Source organism: Odocoileus virginianus, chromosome 8, assembly GCF_023699985.2.
Source record: "Odocoileus virginianus isolate 20LAN1187 ecotype Illinois chromosome 8, Ovbor_1.2, whole genome shotgun sequence".
In the NCBI taxonomy this organism is placed as follows: Eukaryota; Metazoa; Chordata; class Mammalia; order Artiodactyla; family Cervidae; genus Odocoileus; species Odocoileus virginianus.
In genome coordinates this window covers 69,938,520-69,966,087 of record NC_069681.1, presented here as the reverse complement: position 1 = coordinate 69,966,087, position 27,568 = coordinate 69,938,520, and the positions used below count along the sequence as shown (strand labels likewise).

The 27,568-nt window shown below is 41.8% G+C and overlaps 2 protein-coding genes and 1 pseudogene across 16 annotated transcripts in view; 1 reads left to right on the top strand and 2 right to left on the bottom strand.

The window, feature by feature from the left end:
- PARP4 (poly(ADP-ribose) polymerase family member 4) overlaps positions 1-1,393 on the bottom strand; it is a 69,494-nt gene extending 68,101 nt beyond the window's left edge. For 2 of the 3 annotated variants that reach the window (XM_020915116.2, XM_070471621.1), the window contains exon 1: positions 1,283-1,392. The gene's annotated coding sequence lies outside the window, so the exon portion shown is untranslated. Of the gene's footprint in view, positions 1-1,282 lie in introns of all 3 variants that reach the window. The other variant, XR_011489077.1, reaches the window with a different exon arrangement.
- A 2,257-nt stretch (positions 1,394-3,650) lies between these two features.
- The window catches only part of CPAP (centrosome assembly and centriole elongation protein), a 44,215-nt gene continuing 20,297 nt past the window's right edge, over positions 3,651-27,568 (top strand). For 9 of the 13 annotated variants that reach the window (XM_070471616.1, XM_070471615.1, XM_070471614.1 and 6 more), the window contains exons 1-8: positions 7,269-7,356; positions 15,002-15,502; positions 16,001-16,124; positions 19,601-19,903; positions 21,837-21,948; positions 22,724-22,826; positions 22,953-24,588; positions 26,331-26,463. In XM_070471616.1, coding sequence (XP_070327717.1) covers positions 15,059-15,502; positions 16,001-16,124; positions 19,601-19,903; positions 21,837-21,948; positions 22,724-22,826; positions 22,953-24,588; positions 26,331-26,463 — 2,855 coding nt within the window. In that variant the 5' untranslated portion in view covers positions 7,269-7,356; positions 15,002-15,058. The other 4 variants (XM_020915167.2, XM_020915181.2, XM_020915180.2 and 1 more) reach the window with 4 other exon arrangements.
- Positions 5,322-10,445, bottom strand: LOC139036342 (uncharacterized protein C3orf26 homolog pseudogene; annotated as a pseudogene).

The window sequence follows — 27,568 nt, the reverse complement described above, 5'->3', positions numbered from 1 at the left end:
GAAGAAGGGAATAGCAACAGTCTCCAGTATTCTTGCCTGGAGAATTTCACAGACAGAGGAGCATGGCAGGCTATAGCCCATGGTGTCGCAAAGAGTTGGACAGGACTGAGGGACTAACACTTTCCCTTCACTTCAGCAGTGGCTTTAGTCACACACCTCTCTGTAATCATGGGATGGCCTGCATTCTTAACATTATCAGTGTCTCCAGGATGGCAAGCCTATGTGAACAGCTTGTCCTTGGTCATCTTTATATCCTTGGAATCTAGACATCTTTTGGCACACAGTAGGCATTCAACAAATGCTTGCTAACTATAAACTTCCAAGCATGAATTAAAGCCTGCTGTGTACTGTGCGTAGTCGTTTAGTCCTGTCAGACTTTTTGTGGCCTCGTGGACTGTAACCCGCCAGGCTCCTCCGCCCATGGGGATTCTCCAGGCAAGAATACTGTAGTGGGTTGCCACGCCCTCCTCCAGGGGAATCTTCCTGACCCAGGGATTGAACTTGGGTCTCCTGCATTGCAGGCGGATTATTTCCTGTCTGAGCCACCAGGGAAGCCGGAATTTAAGCCTAGGAGTATTAAAAAAACAAACAAAAAACCCCAAAACCCTTCTGACACTACCTGCATTTCTGGGCTCAAATGTCATTAATTCCGCACCTCTCTAATGGGACTGTTAAAACCCCTGCAATGGCAAAGGCTGCGGCACTGCGTCCACCCCAGAGCACATCATGGCTCCACACAGGGCAGCCGTCTGTTGCACCCACATCCACGCGCTTTCCCAAGGCGTCAGCTACTCATTTCCGGGCTTTGCACTTTGGACTCACAGGTACCTTCCCTGTTTCCGTCCCGGGCTCCCTGTCACTCGCCAGGTCGGGCTACATTCCCTGATTAGTCACCAAAATGCACTATTAGGCAAGTTTCTTTCTCTGGAACCTAACTTTCAGGAGAAAGCCTGTTTAGCACATTGGAAACAAGAAAAAACTATTAAAAACAAACAAAAAACATGAAAAAACTAAATTCTATCTCCATCTTTTCACTTTTCCGAGCTGGGGACAGGCCGAGGCACCCGGGCGGCCCGCCCCGCCTTGTGTCCCCTGGGCCGGCGCCACGCCCGCGTCCCCGCAGGAGCTCACGGGCAGGGCGTCTGCTGGCCGCCGGCGGCGCCCACCGCGGCGCGGGGCCCAGCCCTCCCCACACGGTCGGCGCGGTCCCCGCCCGGCCTCTACCCCGGACCTTCAGCTGACTGCCCGGCCCAACCGGTCGGCCGCAGCGGCGTCCACGCACCTGCCTGAGGCTCCGGCCAACTCGGGCGCTGGCAGCCCCGAGTTCTCGGCTTCCAACTCCCGGGGCTTCAGGTCTCGGGACTCCCGGGTCCGGTCGCTTCCGGATTCCGGGCGCGTCCCTCTCCGGGTTCTGGGGTTCCGGCGCCGCCCTGGACTGGCAGGGCCGCGGACGGCGACAGGACTGCGCGAGGCTCTTCCGGCGTCAGGACTCATCTTTCATCTTTCAGGCGGCATTTGGGATATGAGGAGAACTCCAAACTTCGGAGTTTGGGGAAAGCGGTGGTGGTGCTGCCTGAGGAAGGAGGGCAGTTTTCCGGAGCGGGAAAGGAACAATTTCGAGAGGATTTGAGATTGGGGAAACATGAGGCTAATTTTAGTGCAGGATTCTCAGAGTTTGTAGTTCTTGGTAGTGTTACTGAGTAATTAGAAATAGGTGTTTTCCTTGGTAGCTCAGACGGTAAAGAATCGGTCTACCAATTCTGGAGACCTGGACTCTATCCCTGGGTCGGGAAGAACCCCTGGAAGAGGAGGGCATGGCAACCGACTCCAGTTATTCTTGCCTGGAGAATCCCATGGACAGAGGAGCCTGGAGGGCTGCAGTCCAGTGGGGAGGGTGTGTTTGTGTGCGGGGGTGGAGGGGTGTCGCACAGAGTCAGACGGGACTTATGGACTAAATAAGGACAACAATGTGCCATTCCAGAGAGGAGGGGCTGGCCACTCACTGAATAGAGGGGCGATCAGTTCAGTCTCTCAGTCGTGTCCGACTCTGCGACCCCATGGACTGCAGCACGCCAGGCTTCCCTGTCCATCACCAACTCGCGGAGTTTACCCAAACTCATATCCATCCAACCATCCTATCCTCTGTCGTCCCCTTCTCCTCCTGCCTTCAGTCTTTCCCAGCATCAGGGTCTTTTCCAATGAGTCAGATCTCTGCATCAGGTGGCCAAAGTATTGGAGTTTCATCTTCAGCATCAGTCCTTCCAGTGAATATTCAGAACTGATTTCTTTTAGGATGGACTGGTTGGATCTCCTTTAGTCCAGGGGATTCTGAAGAGTCTTCTCCAATGCCACAGTTCAAAAGCTTCAATTCTTTGGCACTCAGCTTTCTTTGTAGTCCAACTCTCACATCCATATATGACTACTGGAAAAACCATAGCTTTGACTAGCCAGACCTAATGGGAAATGATAAAATTCTCCAAATAGTGAATAAAATGGGAATAAAAAAGATGTAGAAAGAATATGGATTTGAATCCTGACTTTACTACTTAATTCCCAGGGGATTATGGACAAGCTACCTTACAGCAGCAGTCCCCAACATTTTTGGCACCAGGGACCAGTTTCATGGAAGATAGATTTTCCACAGAAGGGGTGGGATGATTCAAGTACGTTACATTTATTGTTCCCTTTATTTCTATTATGTTTACATCATCTCCACCTCAGATCATCAGGCATTAGATCCCAAAGGTTCAGGGCCCCTACCTTACAAGATTGTGTGAGAATCAATTTAGCTAACATCAGCAAAAATGGTACAAGGTCCATCCCTACCGCAAAACAATTTTGGGGAACTGTGTAGGGCAACATGTGGGAGCTTAGTTCCCTGACCAGGGATCAAACACTTATCCCCCTGTAGTGGAACCTCGGAGTCTTAATCACTGGACCACCAGGGAAGTCCCAAAACAGTTTCTTAAATTAATTTTTGAAACATCTTTTAAAACTTGACAAAACCTGTCAGAAACTACCTTACCAGATCCTAGAAGATAGTCAAAGGTTTACAGCAAACAAGCAGATGTATAAATGTTATAGACTGGGGTCCTTGGACTCTCTAAAAATGTTTATTTTTATCTTTGGCTGCACTGGGTCTTTGTCATGCGTGGATTTTTCTGTAGTTGTGGCGAGGGGGCTACTCTGTTGGGGTGCACATTGTGGTGGCTTCTCTGGTTATGGAGCATGGGCTTAGTTGCTACAAGGCATGTGGGATTTTCGTAGACCAGAGAGGGAACCAGTGTCCCCTGCATTGGCAAGCGGATTTCTATCCACTGTACGACCAGGGAAGTCCCCTTGGACTCCTTATCGATAGAAATTGATGAGGTCAGACTTTGTGCTGCAGTAAGAGGACGTGAAAACAAACATCAGGTGCCCCTGCTCCAGGAGCTGGGGTGACCTGGTTCTTTAAATAGGGTGAGGGTAGGAACTGATCCGAGGGAGGCTTAACTTGGGTGGTCTGCCCACCCTTGCAAGGATCCGGCACAGGACCCTTCTTTTGCTCTCAAGAGCACAGGGCTGGAGCAGGTGGGATTAGAGCAGGTGGCTGGCATAGGCTGCAGCACCAGTCAGAGCTGCATTGCCTCTGATGTGCTCCTCAGCAAGTGCACCGATGCCTCCTCTACCCCGTTTAGGGGTCTGAGCCTGTTCTGTGCCTCCCAGTCTTGCAGTCACCTCAGGTGCTGCACCTTTACCCTAACATGGAGCTGTGGGTGTGTGCTGGGCTGTGTGCTGGGGCGGTTCTAGGAAACCAGCAGAACCCAGGCAGCGTCACTCTGCTTCCTCTTGTTTCTGGAGTAAGCAGGCTTGTGCGTGTCCCTCACGAGTGGAGTCTAGGGTTCTTATAGCCTTCCTATTAGTTCCACTGGTTTTCATGCCACCTAAGGGGGTATGTCTTCCCACTGTCAGACACTAGGACTAGGGTGCCCAATAGTGGCTAAAACCGCCCCTTCCCCAGGAAAGGTCTTCAGGCCTGTGTCACTCTCTCCTCTTTTGTGTCCCCTTCCAGGTTGCAGGTCCTGAGCCAATTACTTCTCTTCCCTTCCTATTTGATTCTGTGTGGATCTTTCTTACAAGCTTGGTTTTACAAGGCTGTCTGTCTCCAATTTGTCTTCAGTGAGGATTGCTCCACATGTAGATGTATTTTTGATGTGTTTGTAAGGGTAGGCGAACTTTGTGTCCTCCTACTCTGCCATCTTGATCTCCCCTCCCTGGAATCAGTAATCTTATTTCTGAAGGGTCAATGTGCTGCTTTAAAAATGTGTAATAAAACATTTAAAACCCATAGAATGCTGCAAGTTGATCTGAAGCATAAAAACCCATAGAATGCGTCAAGAACCATCAGACAATAATTACAGTAAAGTCTTAACTATCATTGTATTGCTCTGCTGTGATCCCAGCAGATTCAGGCTAGAATTCTCTTTATTATCTACTCCACATTATTGCTCAGACATTCTAGAATGTAGTGCATGTGATAATCCCTTCATTGTTTAGACTCATAGGTTTCCATGACCTTTCGCTGCAAGCCCAACCCACCAGCACTAATTCTATCCATATTAAAATGACAAGATTTTTTTTTTAAAAGATGTCTTTCTACATCCAACGTAGTTGTTAAAAATTTTCTTAGTGAGGTAACATTCTGGAAATCTGAGCCTGAGAACCTGAGTGAGGAACTCTACTTCCCATGGGTAAAGTGGGCTGTGGCTTTTCTTGCCTTTGCTTAGAGGCTGGGTACTTGCATCTCTCAGGTCCCTCCATCCAATGCTGGGGTCACCTGTTCTAGCCTGGACAGCAGCGTCAGCATGGGAAGCCTCCCATAGCCAGGCCTGAAATTCTGTCCTTTCTGGACAGAGCGGTCACTCCTATCATAGCTAGCAAAGAAAAGTCCTCAACTCTCTGAAGATTTTTCATGCCCAATTAAAAGAGTATTCTTACCAAATGACTTGAGAATTACATATTGTTTTTATATTTTGCAGAACCATCTGACATGACCTATCTAGCTGGACTTTGGCAGACAAACTGAGTTCATCAACAGTTGGAAGTCTTAAAATTGCAAGTGCCTTGATGGATTCGTTTATGGTATAGATGTGATGATGGCTTCTTGGGTGAGGACTTCTCTAGACTCATCAAGTTACATGTATTATATATAGCTTTTTGTATGTCAGTCATACTTCAGTATGGTGGTTTTTAAAAAGTGAAAAAATTTCCTAAATTTTTACCACGTGGTAAATGTCATACTTTTACATATATATATGTATTTTTTACTACTTAAGTACAGCTGTGTCAAGTCATAGCTGTGGCATGCAGGGCTCTTCCTTGGCACACAGGCTTCTCTCTATTTAAGGCCCTAAGGGCCTATGTATGTGAGATCTTAGTTTCCTGACAGGGATTGAGCCCACATCCCCTGCATTAGAAGGCAAATTCTTAACCAACCACTGGACCACTAGGGAACTCCCTAGATGTAGTCTTTTGATCTAACATTCTTGATAATTTCATGAAGCAGACAATAGTTGTGTCCCGGTTTGCATGGGGGACTAGTTCCAAGACTCCCACAGATACCAGAATCCCTGAATTCTCAAGTCCCTCATATAAAATGAATACTGTTTGCATGTAACATACTTAGATCCTCCCTATACTTAAAGTCACCTCTAAATTACTTATAATAGGTAGTACATGTAAATACTATGTAAATTCTATAATTGTAGTGTTCAGGCCTACTGTTATTTGCTCAGTTGTCTGACTCTTTGTGACCTCATGGACCGTAGCCCGCCAGGCTCTTCTGTCCATGTAAGTAAATAATTGTTGGTGCACAACAAATTCAGTTTTGCTCTTAGGAAATTTGTGTAATTTTTTTCCCCACTGTTTTTCCACAGACGTGGAACCACAGTTGGGAAGGCCAAGTGTGTTATCATCCCCATTTTACAGATGAGAACAGTTCTGAGAACAGAACTCCTCTGATCCCAGGCTGCCTGACTCCAAAGCATGGGCCATTAGCCATTATATTACAGTGCCCTCCTGCCTCCAGTGATGATATAAAAGGTTGTATCAGAATGAGTAATTTGTGGCTAAAATCCCTTGTGGGAGCTCTTAGTCTGACTTTTCTCTACAGCAAAATTTGAAGATGCAGTATTTTTCATTGTCTGGCAGTTCCTCTCCTCTCCCTCTTCCACCTTTTTTTTTTTTTTTTTTTTCACACACAAGCCAGTGATGCTTTATTACACAAGGGATTGGCAAAGGACACATTCATTTTGTAAAAGAATCCCCACCTAAGATTCCTAGTGATCCATCTGGTGATACAGTCAACTTAATAAACAATAACTGGTATTTACCAGGTGCTTGCAATGGGCCAGAGCCATACAAATCCCACCAGGAAAACAGGACTTTTCATTAGGATCCAGATTTAGAAAAGGCCCAGCTTCAAAGATTCTGTCTTGCACAGACTGAGGATTCCTTTTTCCAGAAGTTCAAAAACCTCCTTTCTTATCTCAGGAATGTCCATCATCCTTCTCAACTTCTGATCGCTCCAGTTCCAGTCAAAAATCAGAAACTTTAAGGGGTTCAAATGAAGGCCACCTCAATGAGTTCTTTAATCCTCCCTGGAGTTCCTATACCCAGGTGTACTACATGCTTCTCCAGCAATTTTACCTGCTCCTGGACATTTATGTGTTTTGCAAATAATTTCATAACTTTGCTGTTTCCTCTGAATGCAGTCATTGACCTAATGAGCTCCAGAGCTCAGATGGCAGAGCCACAGATAATCAGCATCAGGACTGATTTCTTCTTACTGTGGTTTTTCTGAAGTTTCACCCATTTGGGGCAGACTTCTTTTAGATATGATGAAAGACTGTGAGTTAAATCACTGGCTTTGAGGAAGCAAGAGTCTGGTAGGGTTAGTTCTTCTAATTCAATCATGGAGCGACTGCTGCTATAATAGTCCTTCATCAGCTTCTGTAGGTCTTCAGGTGTCCCTGGTTTTGGCTCTGATTTTGCAAGAATATCAGTAATTTTCTTCTTTTTCCGCTTCCTGGTCTTGGCTGCATCTTCATTTGTTTCCTTCGGTTGTATCAAGAAACATTCTTTAGGCAGCTTGGTTTTCTCGGACAGGGCAGGACCTGGAGCCGTCTCCTGCTGCGAGATTTCTGTGTCTCCTCCTCCTTCACCATCTGATGCTCCTGGGCTGCTGGCTGCTCCTGCCGGCTGGTTCTCCCACCACTCGTCTCCAAGGTCGTCTGCCATCTCCATGCAGGACTCGGCCGAGGCGGACCACCAGGAGTGAGCAGGCGCTAGCTGGGATTTGCGCTGCCTCAGAGCCAGGTATTTGCAGCATGCAGAGCCTCTACTCAGAAACCCCCCTTCCACCTTGTAATGGATTTTAAGAACCTTTAAGCTTAGTGGGCAGTTTTGAAAATTACCTGGGCTACAGGTGAACATTTATGTAACATTGATTTAAAAGTCAGTTACGACTTGAATGTAGTAAAAGACTAATTTATTCAACCAATAACCAATGTGATACTTAGACTGAATTAGAATAGAGGAATAAAATATAGGCAAAAAAGTAGGAAATATTGTAACTATTTTTAAAAGATACACACTTGAAAAAAAAAAAGACTTGGGCAAGTTTTCAAGTCAAAGGACTGTAATAAATGAGGATGAGCATTTGGTTCCTTGTGTGGCATCTAGTTGTGTGACTTTGGATGTCTTGGGCTTTGACTTCTCATCCATAATTAAAAAAAGAAAAGAAAACCATGATTTCGGGAAGAAGGACTAGTTTTGAAGTAGCTAGCAAAACACTTTTGGGAAGCCCAATTTTTACAAAAATGTCTTTAAAGTAATCTTTTAACAAATATATGTATTTATTTATTTAGCTGCCAGGTCTTGGTTGCAGCATGTGGATTCTTTTAGTTGTGACATGTGTGATCTAGTTCCCTGACCAGGGATCGATCTGGGTTCCCTACAGTTAGGAGCATGGAGTCTTAGCCATTGGATCACCAGGGAAGTCCCTGTTTTTTTTAAAACTAACTCAGTGGTAGTGTAATAGGACAGAAAAGGCAATGGCACCCCACTCCAGTACTCTTGCCTGGCAAATCCCATGGATGGAGGAGCCTGGTAGGCTGCAGTGCATGGGGTCCTGAAGAGTGGGACACGACTGAGCAACTTCACTTTCACTTTTATGCATTGGAGAAGGAAATGGCAACCCACTCCAGTGTTCTTGCCTGGAGAATCCCAGGGATGGGGTCGCACAGAGTCGGACACGACTGAAGTGACTTTGCAGTAGCAGCAGCAGTATAATAGGAAAGAACCTTTTCATACAAGTTAATCACTAAAAAGATGTTGCCTACCAGCTTCAGTCAGTTCAGTCGCTCAGTTGTGTCTGACTCCAAGCAACCTCAAGGACTGCAGCATGCCAGGCTTCCCTGTCTATCACCAACTCCTGGAGCTTGCTCAAACTCATGTCCATCAAGTCAGTGAAGCCATCCAACCATCTCATCCTCTGTCGGCCCCTTCTCCTCCTACCTTTCCTTTCCCAGCATCAGGGTCTTTTCCAGTGAGTCAGTTCTTCACATCACTTGGCCAAAGTACTGGAGTTTCAGCTTCAGCATCAGTTGTTCCAATGACTATTCAGGACTGATTCCCTTTAGGATGGACTGGTTGAATCTCCTTGCAATCCAAGGGACTCTCGAGAGTCTTCTCCAACTCCACAGTTCAAAAGCATCAATTCTTTGGTGCTCAGCTTTCTTTATGGGTCAACTCTCACATCCATACATGACTACTGGAAAAAACCATAGCTCTAACTAGATGTACCTTTGTTGGCAAAGTAGTATCTCTGCTTTTGAATATGCTGTCTATGTTGGTCATAGTTTTTCTTCCAAAGAGCAAGCATCTTTTAATTCCAGGGCCGCAGTCACAATCTGCAGTGATTTTGGAGCCCAAGAAAATAAAGCCTGTCACTGTTTTCATTGTTTCGCCATCTATTTGCCATGAAGTGATGGGGCTGGATGCCATGATCTTAGGTTTTTGAACGTTGAGTTACAAACCAGATTTTTCACTCTTTCACTTTCATCAAGAGGTTCTTCAGTTCCTCTTCACTTTCTGCCATAAAGGTTATTATCTGCAGATCTTTGCATCTGCACATCTAAGGTTATTGGTATTTCTACCGGCAATCTTGATTCCGGCTTGTGCTTCATCCAGCCCAGCATTTCCCATGATGTACTCTGCATACAGCCTTGATGTACTCCCCAATTTGGAACCAGTCCATTGTTCAATGTCCTGTTCTAACCGTTGCTTCTTGACCTGCATAGCAGTTTCTCAGGAGGTAGGTAAGGTGGTCAGTCTGGTATTCCCATCTCTTGAAGAATTTTCCAGTTTGCTGTGACCCACACAGTCAAAGGCTTTGGTGTAGTCAATAAAGCAGAAGTAGATGTTTTTCTGGAACTCTCTTGCTTTTTCTATGATCCAACAGATGTTAGCAATTTGATCTCTGGTTCCTCTGCTTGCCAGCTTAAATTATACATAATGACTCATCTCTGGGAACACTGCCTTCCAGGTAATTGGTATTAAGCATAAATACCTTTGTTCAGCTAGAGTACCTTTGTTTTTGTAGAACTTGTACCAGAATATTTGTTTCCCCCGATTTCAAGCTCCCTGACTAGAAACATCCTGACCAGGCCCACCTCTGAATGACTGCATTAAGGAAGAAATTAACACATCTCCTCCAGACGCTGAGGAGAACCAGGAGTAGGTTACTTTACCACTCTGCCCTGCCTCTGGAGGCTTTTAGTGCAAAAAAAGTCGGAAGTCTAACTCTGCCAAGATGGTTCTTTAGGGGCCCAAGTACACCATTTTCTGTTCTCTGGCTTTTGGAATACAGTTATCATTCCTTGCCCCAACAACTGTCTCTCCATTACTGCCCCGTACTGTCGTGCAGGGCCAGCAGTAGGCGCTAGTTTGTTTCTTATACCGGTTGTTACAAATGGCACTTCGTTTGATTTCTTTAAATATTTATAAAAAGGCACAAAGCCCAAGTTGTGTACACAATGCTACCTTGCACTGTTGAGTCCGCTTCTACGCAGCACTCTGCGATGGCAATTAACAAAAAAAATTTCGAGCTTTGCACGCCAGTGTTCAAAATAACATAGTTTCAACACTTACTGTGCACACGGCCAAATACGCATTAGGCAGCAAAGACAAGCGATAAAGACAAGCAGTGAATTCATCACAAGGTTGTCTTTGCCATGAAATAGTGTGGCCGACTGCCCTCCCTTCCTTTACTCGGTCCCGCCTGGCAAAGACAACAAAAACCAAAGAAATCTTGGCAAAAAAGCTTCCTCCACCGACCAGATCATCCACAGACGCGTGTTTCCAGGGACGAGAAGACTCACTTCTCGCGAGAGCGCCAGCGACATTTTCAAAGGCCAAGGGGGCGGGGGGCGGTGATCGGACCCGGAAGTGCTCTGCGGCAGCCATCTCCCCGCTGCTTAGCCGCCCACTACTCCGGCCCCGAACCCACGCCCGGGCGGACGGTGCCTGGCCGCGAGCGCCCACTAACGGGTGTCTTTGGGGCTTCTCTGGGAGTTGTAGTTTGCGTGTGTCCAACGGCGCGCTCGCGCAAGCGCAGAGGGGCCGAAGGAACTACACTCTCCAGGAGCCTTTGGGTCCGCGGGCGGAGCGGCGGCGGCAGTGGCGGGTGGTTTGTAAGTGCAGCAGCACCTGCTCCGGCTGTGGCTTGAGGGGCCTGAGGGGCGCGGGCTTCTGAGCTGGACTTCTTGTGGGGAGCAACTTAAGGAGCTGGTTAGTTAGCCGTCCTGAATCCGAGCGGGCCGGCGGCGCGCGGAGGGACCGGCTCGGCCCGTTGGGGGCGCGCCAGTCGGCGCGGAGGGGCGGTGCGGGGTGCCCTTTTCCGTGGTTATTCAAAGCTGTGGGTTTGAAAGATTTGCTGTGGGTCGGTGGGTTTCAATGACGTGTTCTTTGGGAGACCGGAAATTCACCTCCCTAAGTAATCAGTTGGTTTTCAAGACCTGAGGGTGGGTTTGAATTGTTTGCATCTACATTTTCTGCCTCGCGTTGCGGTAATTTAACTCCTCCCCCGGTGCTTTAAAGAATGCTCGTGTGGCAGTTTTTGGTGGTATTAAGGCTGTCCGTTTGTTTCAAACAGATTTTGATAATAGGAAAATCCGAGTTCACATGCTGATAATCCTTCTAGGCATTTTACTGAGTATGCTCCCTTTAGCAAGGCCTTAGTATCAATAATAAATAAACAGGTTATGGGGAAAAAACAGGATTTCTATGCGTCATGCTGACAGTAAATATACTTTCAGGATCATAGTAATGAAATTGAAATGAAGCAGTGAAAAGCAGTTTCTTTTATAGGTGTAGGAAAGATGTATTACCCAAAGTGGGGGTCCACCTGCTCACTGCTCAAAGCCAATAAAGAGGCAAGTTTTGTGGAAAGACAGGACCTTCCCCACCCGCCTCCATTAGTTGGATGGAGGCACCTACATGGAAAAACAGTAGAGTCAGTTCTGACAGTCATCTTGAAATCCGTCATGACGGTCCTCTGATTGGAGTCATCTTGATTGTTTTAAATACAGTTAATCTCCAGTTTCAGAGTCAGTTTGTTCACATTTTGTCAAGGCCAGGTCTCAGAATTGTAGCAGCTGTGTCATGGCTAGTGTCTGGTTGGTCATCATGGAGTTAACTTCTTCCACCTGGTGGGAGTTTTAGTCTCTAAGACAGCTCACCCGAATGGCTCGCAATATGCAATATTATCACTCACCCATGAGAAGAAACTGCAGGGCCTTGATTTTGCTTAATGACTTAAGTTGTTACTGTTTTGTCCTGTTTGCTTTTCTTTGCTTCTGCTTTTCCTTACTTCTCTGATTGAACTTGTTCTTTGGCTGAAGTTTTTCCACAGAGAAGAGGCAAGCTGAGGACTGCGGGGCAAGGACCACAGGGCCCTGTTCTGTTTCAGATGCAGACATCTGAGTACTGCATCACAATGGTGATGCCCCTTGTCAGTACATCTAGATGAGTCTCAGAGGGAAAATGTACTTGTCAGTCTGGGAGGAAAATTTTCTAGTTTTTTTTTTAAATGAAATTTGAGTATAGTTAATTTACAGTGTTGTGTTTCAAGTGAATAGAAAAGTGATTCAGTTATATATAGATACATATTCTTTCTCAGGTTGTTTTCCTTTCTAGGTTATTACAAGATAGTGTAGTTCCTTGTGCTATACTGTAGATCCTTGTTTACTTGTTTTACATGTAGTTGTGTGTATCTGTTAATCCTCAGTTCAGTCGCTCAGTTGTGTCCACCTCTTTGTGACCCCATGGACTGCAGCACGCCAGGCCTCCTTGTCCATCACCAAATCCCAGAGTATACTCAAACTCATGTTCATTGAGTCAGTGAGGCCATCTAACCATCTCATCCCCTTCTCCTCCCACCTTCAATCTTTCCCAGCATTAGAGTCTTTTCAGATGAGTCAGTTGGCCAAAGTATTGAAGTTTCAGCTCTAGCACCAGACCTTCCAATGAATATTCAGGACTGATTTCCTTTAGGATGGACTGGTTGGATCTTGCTGTCCAAGGGACTCTCAAGAGTCTACCCAACACCACAGTTCAGAAACATCAGTTCTTTGGCACTCAGCTTTCTTTATAGTCCAACTCTCACATCCATACGTGACTACTGGAAAAACCATAGCTTTGACTAGACGTACCTTTGTTGGCGCTCAACATTCAGAAAACTAAGACCATGGCATATGGTCCCATCACCTCATGGGAAATAGATGGGGAGACAGCGGAAACAGTGTCAGACTTTTATTTTTTGGGGTTCCAAAATCACTGCAGATGGTGACTGCAGCCATGAAATTAAAAGACGCTTACTCCTTGGAAGGAAAGTTATGACCAACCTAGATAGCATATTAAAAAGCAGAGACATTACTTTGCCAACAAAGGTCTGTCTGGTCAAGGCTATGGTTTTTCCAGTGGTCATGTATGGATGTGAGAGTTGGACTGTGAAGAAAGCTGAGCGCCAGAAAATTGATGCTTTTGAACTGTGGTGTTGAAGAAGACTCTTGAGAGTCTCTTGGACTGCAAGGAGATCCAACCAGTCCATCTTGAAGGAGATCTGTCCTGGGTTTTCATTGGAAGGACTGATGATGAAGCTGAAACTCCAATACTTGGGCCACCTCATGCGAAGAGTTGACTCATTGGAAAAGACCTTGATGCTGGGAGGGATTGGGGGCAGGAGGAGAAGGGGAAGACAGAGGATGAGATGGCTGGATGGCATCACCGACTCGATGGGCATGAGTTTGAGTAAACTCCGAGAGTTTGTGATGGACAGGGAGGCCTGGCGTGCTTCGATTCATGGGGTCGCAAAGAGTCGGACACGACTGAGCAACTGAACTGACTCACCTTTGTTGGCAAAGTAGTGTCTTTGCTTTTTAATATGCTGTCTAGGTTGGTCATAACTTTTCTTCCAAGGAGCAAGCGTTTTTCAGTTTCATGGCTGCAGCCACCATCTGCAGTGATTTTGGAGCCCTCCCCAAATAAAGTCTGTCACTGTTTCCCCATCTATTTGCCATGAAGTGATGGGACCAGATGCCATGATCTTAGTTTTCTGAATGAATGTTGAGCTTTAAGCCAACTTTTTCACTCTCCTCTTTCACTTTCATCAAGAGGCTCTTTAGTTCCGTTAATCCTAAACTTCTAATTTATTCTCTCCTCATTTGCTTTGGTAATCATAAGTGTTTTCTATGTCTGTCTGTTTCTGTTTTGTAAATAAGTTCATTTGTATCATTTTTTAATATTCAGATATAAATGATATCATTTACTCTGAATCCATCTATGTTGCTGCAAATGGTATTATTCCCATTCTTTTTTTATGACTGAGTAATATTCAACTGTATATATAGACCACATATGTATCCATCTGTCAATGGACATTTAAGTTGCTTCCATGTCTTGGCTGTCGTGAATGGTGCTGCTGTGAACATTGGGGTGCATGTGTCTTTTCGAACTAGAGTTTTCTCTGAATATATGCCCAGGAGTGGGATTGCTGGATCATATGGTAACGCTTTTGTTAGTTTCTGTAAGGAACCTCCATTCTATTGTCCATAGTTACTGCAGCAATTTACATTCCCACCGACAGTGTAGGGTGGTTCACTCGGTAGATTATGAACACAAAAACAAAATGCCACTAATAATGAGAGGAATGCCAAAGTAGTGATGTCAGAGACCTCTAGGGATACAGATAAGAGATTGCCTCATGGGTGGGAAGGGAGTTTTAGGAAGAGGAGGAAGGGACAACAGGAGATGGTGGCAGATAAAGCCTTGGGGTGGTGGTGACTTGTTCTGGAACTAGGAGGAACACTGCTTTCCTGGTTGGGCGAAGAAGCAGTATTGGACTACATACAGTCAGAATCATTGAAAGTGGTTAAAGTGGGTAGTAGTGGATATAGATAGTGACTTGTTTTTCTTTTGGTAATCAAATAACTTAGACGAGCTTTAACTCCCTTAGGTTTTTGTTGTTGTTGTTGTGTTGTGCTCATCGTGTCTGACTCTTTGTGGCTCCATGGACTCTGGCTTCTCTGTCCATGGAATTTCCCAGGCAAATACTGGAGTGGGTTGCTATTTCCTCCTCCAGGGGATCTTCCAGGGGTTGTACTCAAGTCTCTTGCAAAGGCAGATTCTTTTCCACTGCACCACCAGGGAATCCTGCTCCCTTAGTTTTAGGTCTTTTGAGTGATCATCACTTGTGTAAATTGATCCATAACTGATTGAATCAGAGGGAACTTTGATTTTTGATCTCCTCAGTGTGGATTTTTTAAGGACATTTTAAAAAATATGTAACTAATTCCTTGATTGCTTTGCTAAAGTCTTTTATGTAAGAAATACTCAGTAGATTTTTGTGCTAGATTGAGGTTTGGGTAGAATAGCTTATTTGTTTTCTGTCTTCTTTCTGCAGGTGTTGGAAATTAATAACTGTTCCATCTTCTAAATATAGTACTGTCATTGGACCAAAATGTTTCTGATGCCAGCTTCTTCAGAGTTAAACAGTGGGCAGAACTTCTTAACCCAGTGGATGGCGAGTCCTTCTCGGGCTGGGGTCATATTAAATCGTGGATTTCCTATTTTAGAAGCAGAGGAAGAGAAGCCAGCAAATGTGAACTTTTCTGCCAGCTTTCCTATTAAAGCCACAAAATTTTCAAATAGTTTCAGCTTTATAAGGGAAGAAGATTCACTTCATGAAGAACAGAAATTGGAGCCTAACAGCCCGTACAAGTTACAGTCAGATAAATCTGAACCACAGAGAGTCTTTCCTTTAACTAAAGAGGGGCTACAGATAGTGGCATGTCAGGATGCTCCTGGACAATGGGAAGATAGCAAAAATGAGTTTATTGCAGATCTTTTAAGTGAATTCAAAGAAGTGCCTTTTAAAGACCCACTTGTTAAAAAGCTTGAACAGGTAAAACGGGGTTTGACCTGATATGTATGTGTATGATTGCACAGTTATTGCAGGTTTCTGTTTACAATGAAAAGTCATCTGTTCCAGGTCTTTGTTTATCTTTTACTCATAATATCATACTTTGTCTTTTGTTTGAGGTGAAACATTAAAACATGATTAATACGTAAGATACAAATATAGCACTTAAAATAACAGTATCTTCCTACCTCATTTTGTAAAAACTGATTTAGAAATGACTGATCAAATGTTAGTTGATTATAAATGGACTGATACAGATCCTACTTTAAGAATCAAAGGATTCATGTGTTGTTTTTTTTTTTGTCTTAGTTGAGAGTTCAGAGTTTTGGTGGCAGATTAAGTTACTTAGGGATCCCTCTTTGGAACTCTTTATTAGAGAAGATACGAGAAGGGAGCTGGGAGGGATTAAGATTAATGTTAAGGAGCAGAGGTCCATAAAGAAATAGTAATTTTAATCAAGTTAATTGTATGTCTAAAAAGCTTAAAGAAGAGCAACAGAAGAAGCAGGAGCAGCTGAAGAAGCGGCAGCTCGAGCAGCTGCAGAGGCTCATGGGAGAGCAGGAGGAGCTACTCGCCTTGGTGTCTGGGCAGCAGACACTCCCAGGTATTATTTACTGTGAGGCCTTTGGTCAGTACAGTGGTAGGCAGTTACACACATTTCCTGTCTTTAGTCATTTGACAGGTTATTTCTACCATTTCTCTGTCATGTTGCCAGCTCCAATTTCAAGCCAGACAGACAACTGTGGAACGGTAGTGGTGTGATATAATATAGATGAGGGATCTGTGCTATTCTGGAACATGTGTGCCCTACTTAAAGGCATTCACGTTTATTTATAAAATAAATTTTAAAAAGATCCAACAGAATAAAAGATGCGGAGCTGAATTTGACCTAGGGCTACTGAGGCACAACCCCTGCCTGATGAATGAAAAACTGATCAGGGTCATAAAAGTGTATGTGTAGAAGCCATTCTGCTCCGCCAACAAGCCATACCAGAAATACTTTCTGGGGTGGTACAGGACAGCTTTACTGTTGAATGCTAGATCAGTTAATAGAAAGCATGATGTACTTATGGGGATGAGCAAACAGTTGAAAAGTGGTCTGGAGCAGTAGTTTTGAAAGTTTTTTGACCAGGTTGTATAGTAACAAAAACATTTAAAATCATGACTCATAATTCCAGAGAAGTTTCATGAATCAATTCTTACTCACATGCCTGGCAGGTAGCAAGGGCATTTCAAAATGGATTGTGTCCCATGGTTTGAAAAACTGGTCAGGGGCAGTGTGCTTGCTTCTTGGTGCTGCCTTTTAAGAGACACACTTGACTGATTGAGTGGAGCACCAGTTCTGTTGAGAGGCTGTCCTGGACGTAGAGAATACAAAGATCTTGGTAGGTGTGCATGCAGATGTGGCTGGATGGTATCTTGGGCGTAGTGGTAGCACTGGTGATAAGGAAGGCAGCAAATGAAGAATGGCTCAGGGAATTTGGATGTTTATCTTAGACAATATAGAGAATATGGTGTATATCTGGAAATAATTGAGTGGTTCAGGGTTCTTTTATGGAGGACAGAAAAATAAGAATCACGATCACTTATATAATAGCCTGTGATAGTTTCCTGGGTAGAAATAGCATATGGTAGAGCAAAAGGGAAGCAGATTTTAAAGTTTCTAATGTGAGAACTACCTCACATTATGTAACAGTTGTTTTAGGGCAGCTCTCAACATTTTTTGGTTTCAGGACCCCATAACACTCTTAAATTATTGAGGACTCCAAGAAGTTTGTATTATTATATGGGCTGTAGCTATTGATATTTACTGTGTTAGAGATTAAAACTAATAAATTTAAAAACTAATTTCTTTAAAATAATTATGTGCTATAAATAACACTTTTTAACAAAAAGAATTTTCTAAAAAATAATTGAGAAGAATGGCATTGTTCAGTGTTTTTGAAAATCTCTTAACTTTTGGCTTATAGAATTCAGCTGATTCTCATATCTACTTTCGCCTCCCATCTCTTCATTTATGTTGTTTTGATTGATGTATGTGAAAAAAATCCGGCCTCACAAGGACATGTGATTGGAAAAAGGAGAAAGCTTTTTCAAATAACGTGGTTATTTCTTTGGTATTCCACCGAACTTAACCAGTGGTCATTTCTTAGCTGTTACTCACAGTATGGAATCAATCATATTAGTGAACTTTCTGTGCTCTATTACATTAAAATACATTAAAGTATCTTGACATTTTGAATGGACTTTTCATCATCCATGCTTTGGTAAAATCATGCATTGGTTATTTGGAAAATAATAGTTCTCTGAGGTAGGTTCTAAAAATATTGATATATTTCATTATAAAGTATAAAAATTTATATGTATTAATGCTCCCACAGATATCATCATAAAAGTCTTGAAATATAAAGCTTTCAAGCTCATGGTGATGGACGTATTTTCCAACATTCTGATTTTTACTTGAAAGTTCATACTTTATCATTGGCAACAAATACTGTCAGTTTCCTTGAAATGTCTGGCTCAGTTGTTTGATTTTTGAGAAAATGTTCTGCCAAGTACTGTGGTTTAAATCATCGTAGTTCATCATTCTTTCAAGTAGAAATAATCCCTAAAAGATCAATTAGTTAAGCTTATGGCTGAAAAAATTTCACAGCCCATGGCTTAGTTTACAGCAGAAGTGATTTATGTATACTTCACATTTTGTCCTATAAGATACTCAGAAGACATGAACTCAAGAGTTAAAATTTAGCTAAAAAATTAATAATTTTCCTGCTTGCTTTGTCTGGAACATTCTTCAGTAAAGCTGTTGTTAGTATTTGAGCTGAGAGTGTGGTGGTGAGCACAGTAGGTACTGCTGTCCTGCTTTTGAGTGAGGTCCCCAGGAAGCTCCCTGGTAGTGCGTGTGATCAGGGTGCACGTCAGCACAGTGAAATGGCAGATACTGTCTCAGTAGTTCTGAAGATAGCTTGGACATTGGTGGATGCCCTGACAGAGTCTTGGAGACTGGGAGTGTACAGACCACACTTTGAGGACTGCTGCTTTGGGATTTTGCTCTTCTGTCAGAGATGTTTTTAGGCTGAAATGGAATGACTGTTAGTCAAAAATATTTAGATGGGAGAATATTGTTATTAAAGAAGGCAGGTTGAATCTGATATTCAGTGAGGACCTACCTGACTTCCAGTTTTATTTGTGGGCTAGGGGTGAAGCAAAGGGTATAAGACATAGGCGGCATGCCTCTTTTACGAAGTACTTCCTACTATGTCTTATTTTTTTGGCCATGCCACATGGCTGGTGGGTCTTAAGTTCCTGGACCAGAGATTGAACCTGCACCTCCTGCAGTGGAAACACAGAGTCGTAACCACTGAACTGTCTGGGAGGTACCCCCGATTGTATCTTTAATTCTAAGTTTAATTGAAACAATCTGGGAAAACAGGAGTAGTAAATTGCAAGGGGCTGGTACAGCAGGCAGGATGGCTAGTATTGCCATTTATTCTCTAAGAATTGTATCTTTGAGATACATGGAAAGGGAATCTTCTGTCTGTTTATTGGGTACAGAACAGGTGAAAAGTATTACAGGAAATTTAGGATTAAAGAAAAGTACAAAACAAAATCACCCATCATTCCACCACCGAGGTCACCAGCATCTTAATGGGAACATAAAGGAAAAATGCTTTCATGTGTTGTAACACAGAGCAGTTATTGATTGTGAAGGAACAGTTCAGATTGTTTGTAACTGTCTGCACCGGTGCTCTGCATTTAACTGTTTGTCACAGGGCTTAGAGTTGACAGCTCCAGGCAGTGCTCACAGATGGAGGGTGAACGGTGCCTTCCACAGTTAGGCAGGCTGCAGCTCTAGCGTGTGAACACTGCACATGAGTTGTGGTGTAAATGCACTTTCAATCAAAAGCATGCAAATGTCACTTTGGACTCTTAAAATTTCATGATTTTGTTAAACATAGTTTTCTAATAATGAGGAAAAAAGTACTTCCCTCACTTTGGAGAAAACATAGGTGCCATTAACAGGTAGAACAGAAAATGTTATAGAAAGTCATCAGTTTTGTTGATTTTCTTAATTGTAAGGTTTAACTCCACTGCCTGATGACCAGAGCCAGAAAAAGTACAAACCTCTGGGAAATTTAACCACTGTAGAGAAAACCACGCCCTTCTTGCCATCATATATCTACCAGAATCAAAGCCAAGAAAAAAAGCACCCTTCTAGCATTTTATCCAGTGAACAAAATGACTTCTCTAGAACTGCTCATCAGGATTTTGTTTTAACTTCAAGAAGTGGTGCTTCTCCCAGTGTGTTTTATGAGGCACAGTGTCAGGAAGCCCTTGTGGAAAAAAATGATTTGAAGGAAGAAAATGATAACTCTTCGAAAGGTGAGTTACTTATTTTTCTCTCCTCTATAGTTAATGGACAGTGTCACCTAGTTGTTCTAAGACAAGGAAAGTCCTGCGTTTTTTTCCTCCTATTCGTGTCTTTTTTTGTCCTCCTAAATATTTGTGTATCTATTTACTTGGCTGAACTGGGTCTTAGTTGCAGCATGCGAACACTTAGTTGTAGCATGTGGGATCTAATTCCATGATCAGGTTTGAACCCGGACCTCCTGCATTGTGAGTGCAGAGTCTTAGTCACTGGACCACCAGGGAAGTCCATGCTACGTCTTTAAATGAGAGATCCTAACTTCTGTACAGCCACTGAGCCTGGTTTGGACACATAATTTGTGTCTTTCCAAGAACAAGTTGCAGGATGACTCTTGCTGACTTCAGACCTTGCCGTGGTAGCATCAGGTCTTCAGAAAGGGAGGCAGTGATTTCTGCGTGGATCATTTTTCTCGAGAACTTAGGAAAAGTTAGAAATCGATTTAAAAAGTGTGTGTGTTGGTGGTGGGGAATAGGATAGAAGATGTGACATGTGAACAATAGATTAGTGATGGGACTTACTACTAGTAAGAGAAATCCCTCCAACCCCAACACCCTTACTGTATCTCTGTGTTCTCAGCACCTGGCATGCTCCTGCCAGAGCACTGGCTCTTAGTGTCTGCTAATTCCAAACTCACTGAGCGCTCAAGGCATTTCTAGTGTAAAGTCCTGTTTCTGTGCTCACTCCCTGGCCTTTTGTTTCTTTCCATATTTTGTAATCATAGAGTGAGTATTGTGTAATAAATTATGTTCTTTTCCCACTCAATGTGGAAAGTGCTCATGGCACTTTCTGTAGCCTTCATAACCATAATCTTAATGTTATCATTATGCAGATCATCAAATAATGTCTTTATTTCATGTTCTTTATAGTAGGATTGAATCATTTCCAGTATTTTAAATTTTAATTTGCTTTTCAACTTTAATGGTGTTTTTATGTATGTGTTCTTTAGAGTCAGATATAGAAAAACGCAAATGATACGACAAAAAGTCTTTATTCAGTACTTAGTATTGGGCACCTTTTGTGGATAATATCTTATTCCTAGTTTAGAGTAATTTCTTGGTATAAGAAATTTTCCTTATTTTTTATACAGTACATTCCCTTAACCATTTCATCTTTATTTGGTGGCACTGTGCAGCATGTGAAACTTCCCTAACCAGGGATCAAACCCTTGCCCCTTGCAGTGGAAGCATGGAGTCTTAACCACTGGACTACCAGGGAAGTCCCATTAACCTTTTATTTTGGCAAATTTCAAACATCCAGAAAAGTTGAAAGACCACTGCAGTGATTACTAGTGTATCCACCACCTAGATGCAGCAATTGATATTTTTCCACATTAACTTTGTCTATCTATATTTGTATGTTGTAGATATCTGTATCTATACTTAAATTTATCTGTTTATATCTGCACATATTGATAGTTTGCTCAGTCATTTCATCTCAAATTATATGGAGACATTATTTTATATAATTTCAAATATCCGGAAAAAATTAGGACATTCTTCTATATAACTACATTACTATTAATATTTTTGATTCAGGGACCTTAACTATGGAAATGCAATTTAGAATGCTCCCTGTGATCCCAAAATTGCCTCTTTAAGGTGTTTTTTAAAAGTAGGATCCAGTCAAGTTATTGTATTACATTCAGTTGCTACAATTCTTTGAGTCTTTTATAACTTAGAAAATTTCTCCCCCTTAACATTAACTTTTCGAAGGATGTTGTGTTTTAATTAGGGTTTTATACTTTTCTTTATCATATTAAATTGAGTGTTTTAAAATCTTTGGTATACATTAATTGTTTTTTAGCATAGTAACTTGTAAAATTCTCGCATTTTAAGACTTTAGTCTGCTTTTTTAATTGAACTAAATTGCCCCTAATTTTTATTCTAGGAGAAGGTATTTTACCATGTTTGGAGAAAATGACGGAACAGATTCAGGAAGGGAACGATACGAACTTAAAAAAAATTGATGATTCCTCAGAAGTGGTTAATATTGAAGAAAGGTATCATTCGAGTTGAAAGGAATTTAATATGAGTCATTATTATTGGTACTTTCTTTGTTTGAAAGATCCATAGTTTTATTGTTTTTGCCTGGACGTGCTTTTAAGTATAGGAATGAAGATCCATCTTATTCCATATTGTCAGCAACAGTAAGAGGTTGGGAAGATAATCAGTTAAAGTAGCCTTGACATTGTATTGGGAGAATCTAGCAGTTTTTTCATCTAAGGGAAATACCTGGATAAAACTAATATTCTCTCAAATAGGTAAATCCTGTTTTGGAGAAGAGAAAGATCATATATTGGAGTTGCACATATGGTATCACTTACAAATAATAATTGAGTGTGGTTATAGAATTTAAAATTTTATATCAAAGATAAAATATCAATAGTGAGGTTGTTTATTATTTTCTTAAATATTTTAGTATATGTTATGGAATGCTAAATGACTTGTTAATATTGTTAAGGATCTTAAAGACTATTTATTTAATGACCTATTCTTGGAAACATATCTTAGTTATATAATGAATATGTTACTTTAGAAGTTAATCTGAGGTCAGTAGGTGGACTTCAGAGGGGCTTTTTCAAATCACATGTAGAGACATGTATTTCTGTATTTTGGGAGATGGAGTGGAATTGTAGCTTTTAATAGATTCTCAAATGGAATTTGTAATGTTGGAAAAGGTTAGTTCTCAGTCAGAGGTGTCTATCAGCCATACTAAGTGTAAAGTATTCACCACATTATGATTTGCATGTTACGTAACTTTATTTTTATGATTAGGCCTATTAAAGCTGCTATTAGAGAAAGAAAACAAACTTTTGAAGACTACTTAGAGGAACAGATTCGGTTGGAAGAACTAGAACTGCAACAAAAACAGCTAAAGGTTAGCATTTCTACTATTTTGATCCAGTTATCTAAGGCTTTAGAGATTTATTTATAATTTGCTTAAAAAATAGCTTTGAGATTATTTGGATATACTAGAATTAATTCAAATATTCTTTTATTTTAGGAAGCAGAAGGATCTTTGCTTATCAAAGCAAAACCAAAACAACCATTCTTAAAACGAGGAGAAGGTTTAGCCAGATTTACTAATGCTAAATCTAAGTTTCGGAAGGGGAGAGAAAGTAACCTAGCCACCACTCAGAGCATTTCAGAGGACCAGCCTGTGTTTAAATCAGATAAACAACAATTCCAACGGAAAACTGCTCTTATAAATAAAGAAATCTGTACAGAGAACCTTCCTGTTAAAAAGAACAGTAAAGTCAGAACCAAGTGTGGTTCGCTCACACTCAGTCAGAAGCCAAAAGTGCTTAAGAGTAATAGTAGGAAAAGTCTTTCTCCATCAAGATTGAAAATGCCAGCCGGGAAGAAATGTGATGGGCAATTCAGAGAGCAGATCAGTTTAGGAAAAAAAGTGGAATCTAATAATAAAGAAAATGTACCTGAGTGTACAAAACCTTGCGATGTTGGTTGCACAATCTGGAATAAGGCACGCAGTAAAGACAGACTTCCCATTTCCACAGGACTCATCAGCTGTATGGCTTCTCAGAGCCCAGCAAGTGAAACTTTGAAAGGGTCAGAATCTTCTCTTGATGTTTCTCTTCGGAAAAAGTTAGAGAATTGGGAACGAGAAAAGGAAAAGGAAAATTTGGAATTAGATGAATTTTTGTTTTTAGAACAAGCTGCTGATGAAATATCATTTTCTAGTAACTCCTCATTTGTACTGAAGATCTTAGAGAGGGACCGGCAGAACTGCAGAGGTCGCCGGCTGTCTTCTACCCCTGTCAAAGGTGTGCGGGAAGAGAAGACAGCAACACTGGGTTCTTTTAGTCAGCATAGCCAAAACGAGGATCCGGACCATGCCCAGTGTGGAAGCAAGGCTGAGTGCGAGGTTGCTCCCAGACAACTTGATTCAGTGTTCTCACCGGGAGGATTGTGGGCGCCGTCCTGTGAAGTCAGGAGGAGAGTGTTCCAAACGAACCCTCCTGAAAGGCAGACCAGGTGGAATGCAGGTGATGGTGAAGGTGTTACAGACAGTGATCATAGCACCGATTTGGAGGAACAGCTTGACGTCACTATAAAGCTGTCATCTGAGGGTAAGGAAAGGAGTTCCAGCAGCAGAGAAGATAGTCCACAAGTCTGTGATGGTAAGGGACCTTTTCGGGACATCACGACTCAAGAGGAAGAGAAAAGGAGAGATGTTGATTTAGATTTGTCTGATAAGGATTATAGCAGTGATGATTCTCTCATAATAGAAAGCTTGAAAAATAAAGTTTCTGATTCCTCCAGAAGACACTCATCTATAAGTGTGAATAAAATTGACTTTGATGATGAAAGAACTTGGACTGACCTTGAAGATAATTCATTTAAACATGATGGTGTTCTTGGGAATGAAGCCATTTATGGGACTCCCCAGACAACCAGCCCTAACAAGAGTGAAATGTGTGTACTGGACAAAACGATAAAAAGGAAGGTTGTGCCAGTCAAGAAGGGAGAAGACTTGGGTAAATCCAGTAGGGACCCAAGCCCTCCTCCTACCTCAGATCTGATGATAGAATTCTTTCCTTCTCTGAAATCGAAGTCAAAGTCACACTCACGCTCGAGAAATGATCCCAAGTTCAACACAAGTCAAGACCACCCACCTGGTATGTCAGAGTATTGTAATGAAATGTTGTAAGTTTAAATTTATTTTATCAGTATGTTGTCAGAATGTTTCTTAAAGTCTTAATCTTTCTAGATGCTCAGTAGATACCTAGTAGGTGTTTGTTAAGGTTTGATTTCTTTTGTGAGCCTAAATAATGTAATAGTCACACACACACACACGCGTGCGTGCACGCACACTAGTGTAAGAGATTTGGAAGAATTGTGATTGCAGATTTTTTCGAATTTTAACCTGTGTCTTATTGCCAAGGCTTTAAAATTAATTACGGTAAGGTGAGATAACATTTAAGTTTCTTTAATAACCAAGGGCTATTGGGCTTCCCTCATAGCTCAGTTGGTAAAGAATCTGCCTGCAATGCAGGAGACCAGGGTTCGATTCCTGGGTCGGGAAGATGCCCTGGAGAAGGAGCCTGGCAGGCTACAGTCCATGGGGTCCCAAGAGTTGGATAAGACTTAGTGACTAAACCACCACCAACAACCAAGAAATACCCAACTTGTGGTTGGTGTTGCTGTGTTACCTCCACTTGTGCACACCATTTTAAATCAGTTTTTTTAATGGTCTCATGCATTAACTTGCTAAATATAATGAAGAAGAAATAGAGTAAAATCTGAGTTTCCTCACTTCCCCAGTCCCAGACCTGGGCTCCTAGAGACACCAACTTTCCAATTTCATTTGTGTATTGTACCAAGATTCCATGCATATGAAAGTGTATATGTGAATGTGTATATAATTTACCTTTCTACACAAATGTAAACACACTTTGTATATACTGCTCTGCTCCTTGCTTGTAATACATTTTGAAGCTTGTGCTAATATACATCTGTCTCATTCCATTTCATGGCTATAAAGTATTTAGTTGATGGGATGGACTTTATAAACATATCGAAAACAGTTTTCCATTCTTTTATGTATATTATAAACTTGAATGTCTAGCAAAGCATGGGTGCTTTAAAATATAAGCTATTTTTTAAAAATAGTATTTTTTGCTGGAAGGTTGGAAGCTTAAAGTATAGAAGCAAAAGTGTTTATAACTAAACCATCCTAAGGTAACTGTGATTTACTTCTTTACATTCATTTTTCCTATGTATTTTTAATATGGTAGAGACATATAATTGCCCTTATCCTTTTTGACCAGATATATGCAGTGCTTTGGCCATATTATTAAAACTGTGTGTTTTTAAAATGGTTGCAGAGAATTATATTAATGTAGCATAATTTTATTACAGTAGTTTCATGTTGAACATTTCAGTTGTTTTTCACAATTAGAAATAACACTGCAATGCACACTTTTGTGTAGAATGACTTGTATTATTTTATAAGTTCCTTCTTTAACTAGATTTTTAGAAGTGGGTCAGAGGGGAGATACATGTATTTTTAGTCTTGTGACATAAATCAAGGTTATTTTCCAAATGGGTGGTTGAAGGACAAAAGTATAGGCTATTTTGTTACGTAGCAAATTTGATGTGGAAAAGGTCTTAATTTGTATTTCTTTTATTGGTGGGGGATAAACCTTGATTTTGGTGTTGATTAGTGCTTTAGATCTCTTATGAATGCTTGTTCATGTTCTTAAGCTGTTTATGTATATTGTCTTTTACAAGTATTGTTCCTAATGCTTTTTAATAATATAGGTATTGAGAATATCTAGGGCCCTTAGTGTAATAGCTAGCTAGTGTTTTGCTGCTGAAAGCTTTTTGTGAAGTTCAGTATTGGTGACTTATCTTCTAGGTGGCAATGCTCGATCTCAAATTTTGAGAGAGAAAATTACTGAATTGGAAACAGAAATAGAAAAATTTAAAGCTGAGAACGCATCTTTAGCTAAACTTCGCATTGAACGAGAAAGTGCCTTGGAAAAACTCAGGTAAGTGGGGGGAAATGTACAGTGATCCAGTTACATCTTTAAGATTATATCTAAACTATTTGAAACAATTCCTATTAATCTAGCTAGAGCAGGAAGTGAAATACATTCCACAAAAGAATTTAATAAATTTAGATAAAATGACCTATTGTGGTCAAAGATGTGTTAAAAGGGGAATTCTCTTAGTGATGCGGTCATAAACTGAAGTTTGACAAGCAGTTTGGAGCTGTGGGTTCAAGTGCCACCTTGGCCAGTGTACTACGTTCTAGGGCTGCTGTGACGTAATGCACACAAACTGGGTGGCTTAAAACAACACATTTATTTTCTCATGTTTCTGGAGACTGAAAGCCTGAAGTTGGGCGTCAGCAGAGCTGTACTTTCTCTTCTGTCTTCTCTTGGCTTCTAGTGATCTTTGGCCTTCCTTGGGTTGCAGCTGAACATGGGGTTGTTTCTGCCCCTGGGTTATTGAAAATAGTGCTGAGGAGCCACCATGCTGTTCCACAGGGGCCTCACCAGTTATGTCATGTATATTTTACCAGTTTGTGTCATGTTCACCATGCTGTTCCACAGCGGCCACGCCAGTTACATCTTGTTCAACTGCACGAGCCAGCTCTGCATCCTGGGGATCAGACGTGGTGTGTTAATGCCTTTACCGTGCTGTTGAATTTGGTTTGCTAGGTTTTTTTTGAGGAGTTTTACACCCTTATTTATCTGGGACATTAGCCTTTAGTTTTCTTTCCTTGTGTTTTTGTCTGCCTTTGGTATGAGAGTGAAAACTAGCTTCACAGAATGAGTTTGGAAGTGTCCCTTCTTTTTAAAGATTGGTATTAATCCTTCTTTGAGTATTTAGTGGGACTCACCTGTGAAGCCACCTGTCCTGGGCTTTCCTTTTGTGGGAAATTTTTGATGACTGATTCAGTCCTCTTGTTTGTTATTGGTCTGTTCAGACTTTCTCTTCCTTCTGGGTCCAGTTTTGGTAGTTTGTATGTTTCTAGGAATTTGTCATTTCTTCTGAGTTACCTAGTGTTTTGGAATATAATTGTTCACATGTGGTCCTTTTTATTTCTGAGGTATTTGTTAAGGCCTGTATTTCTCTTTTTTTCTTAGT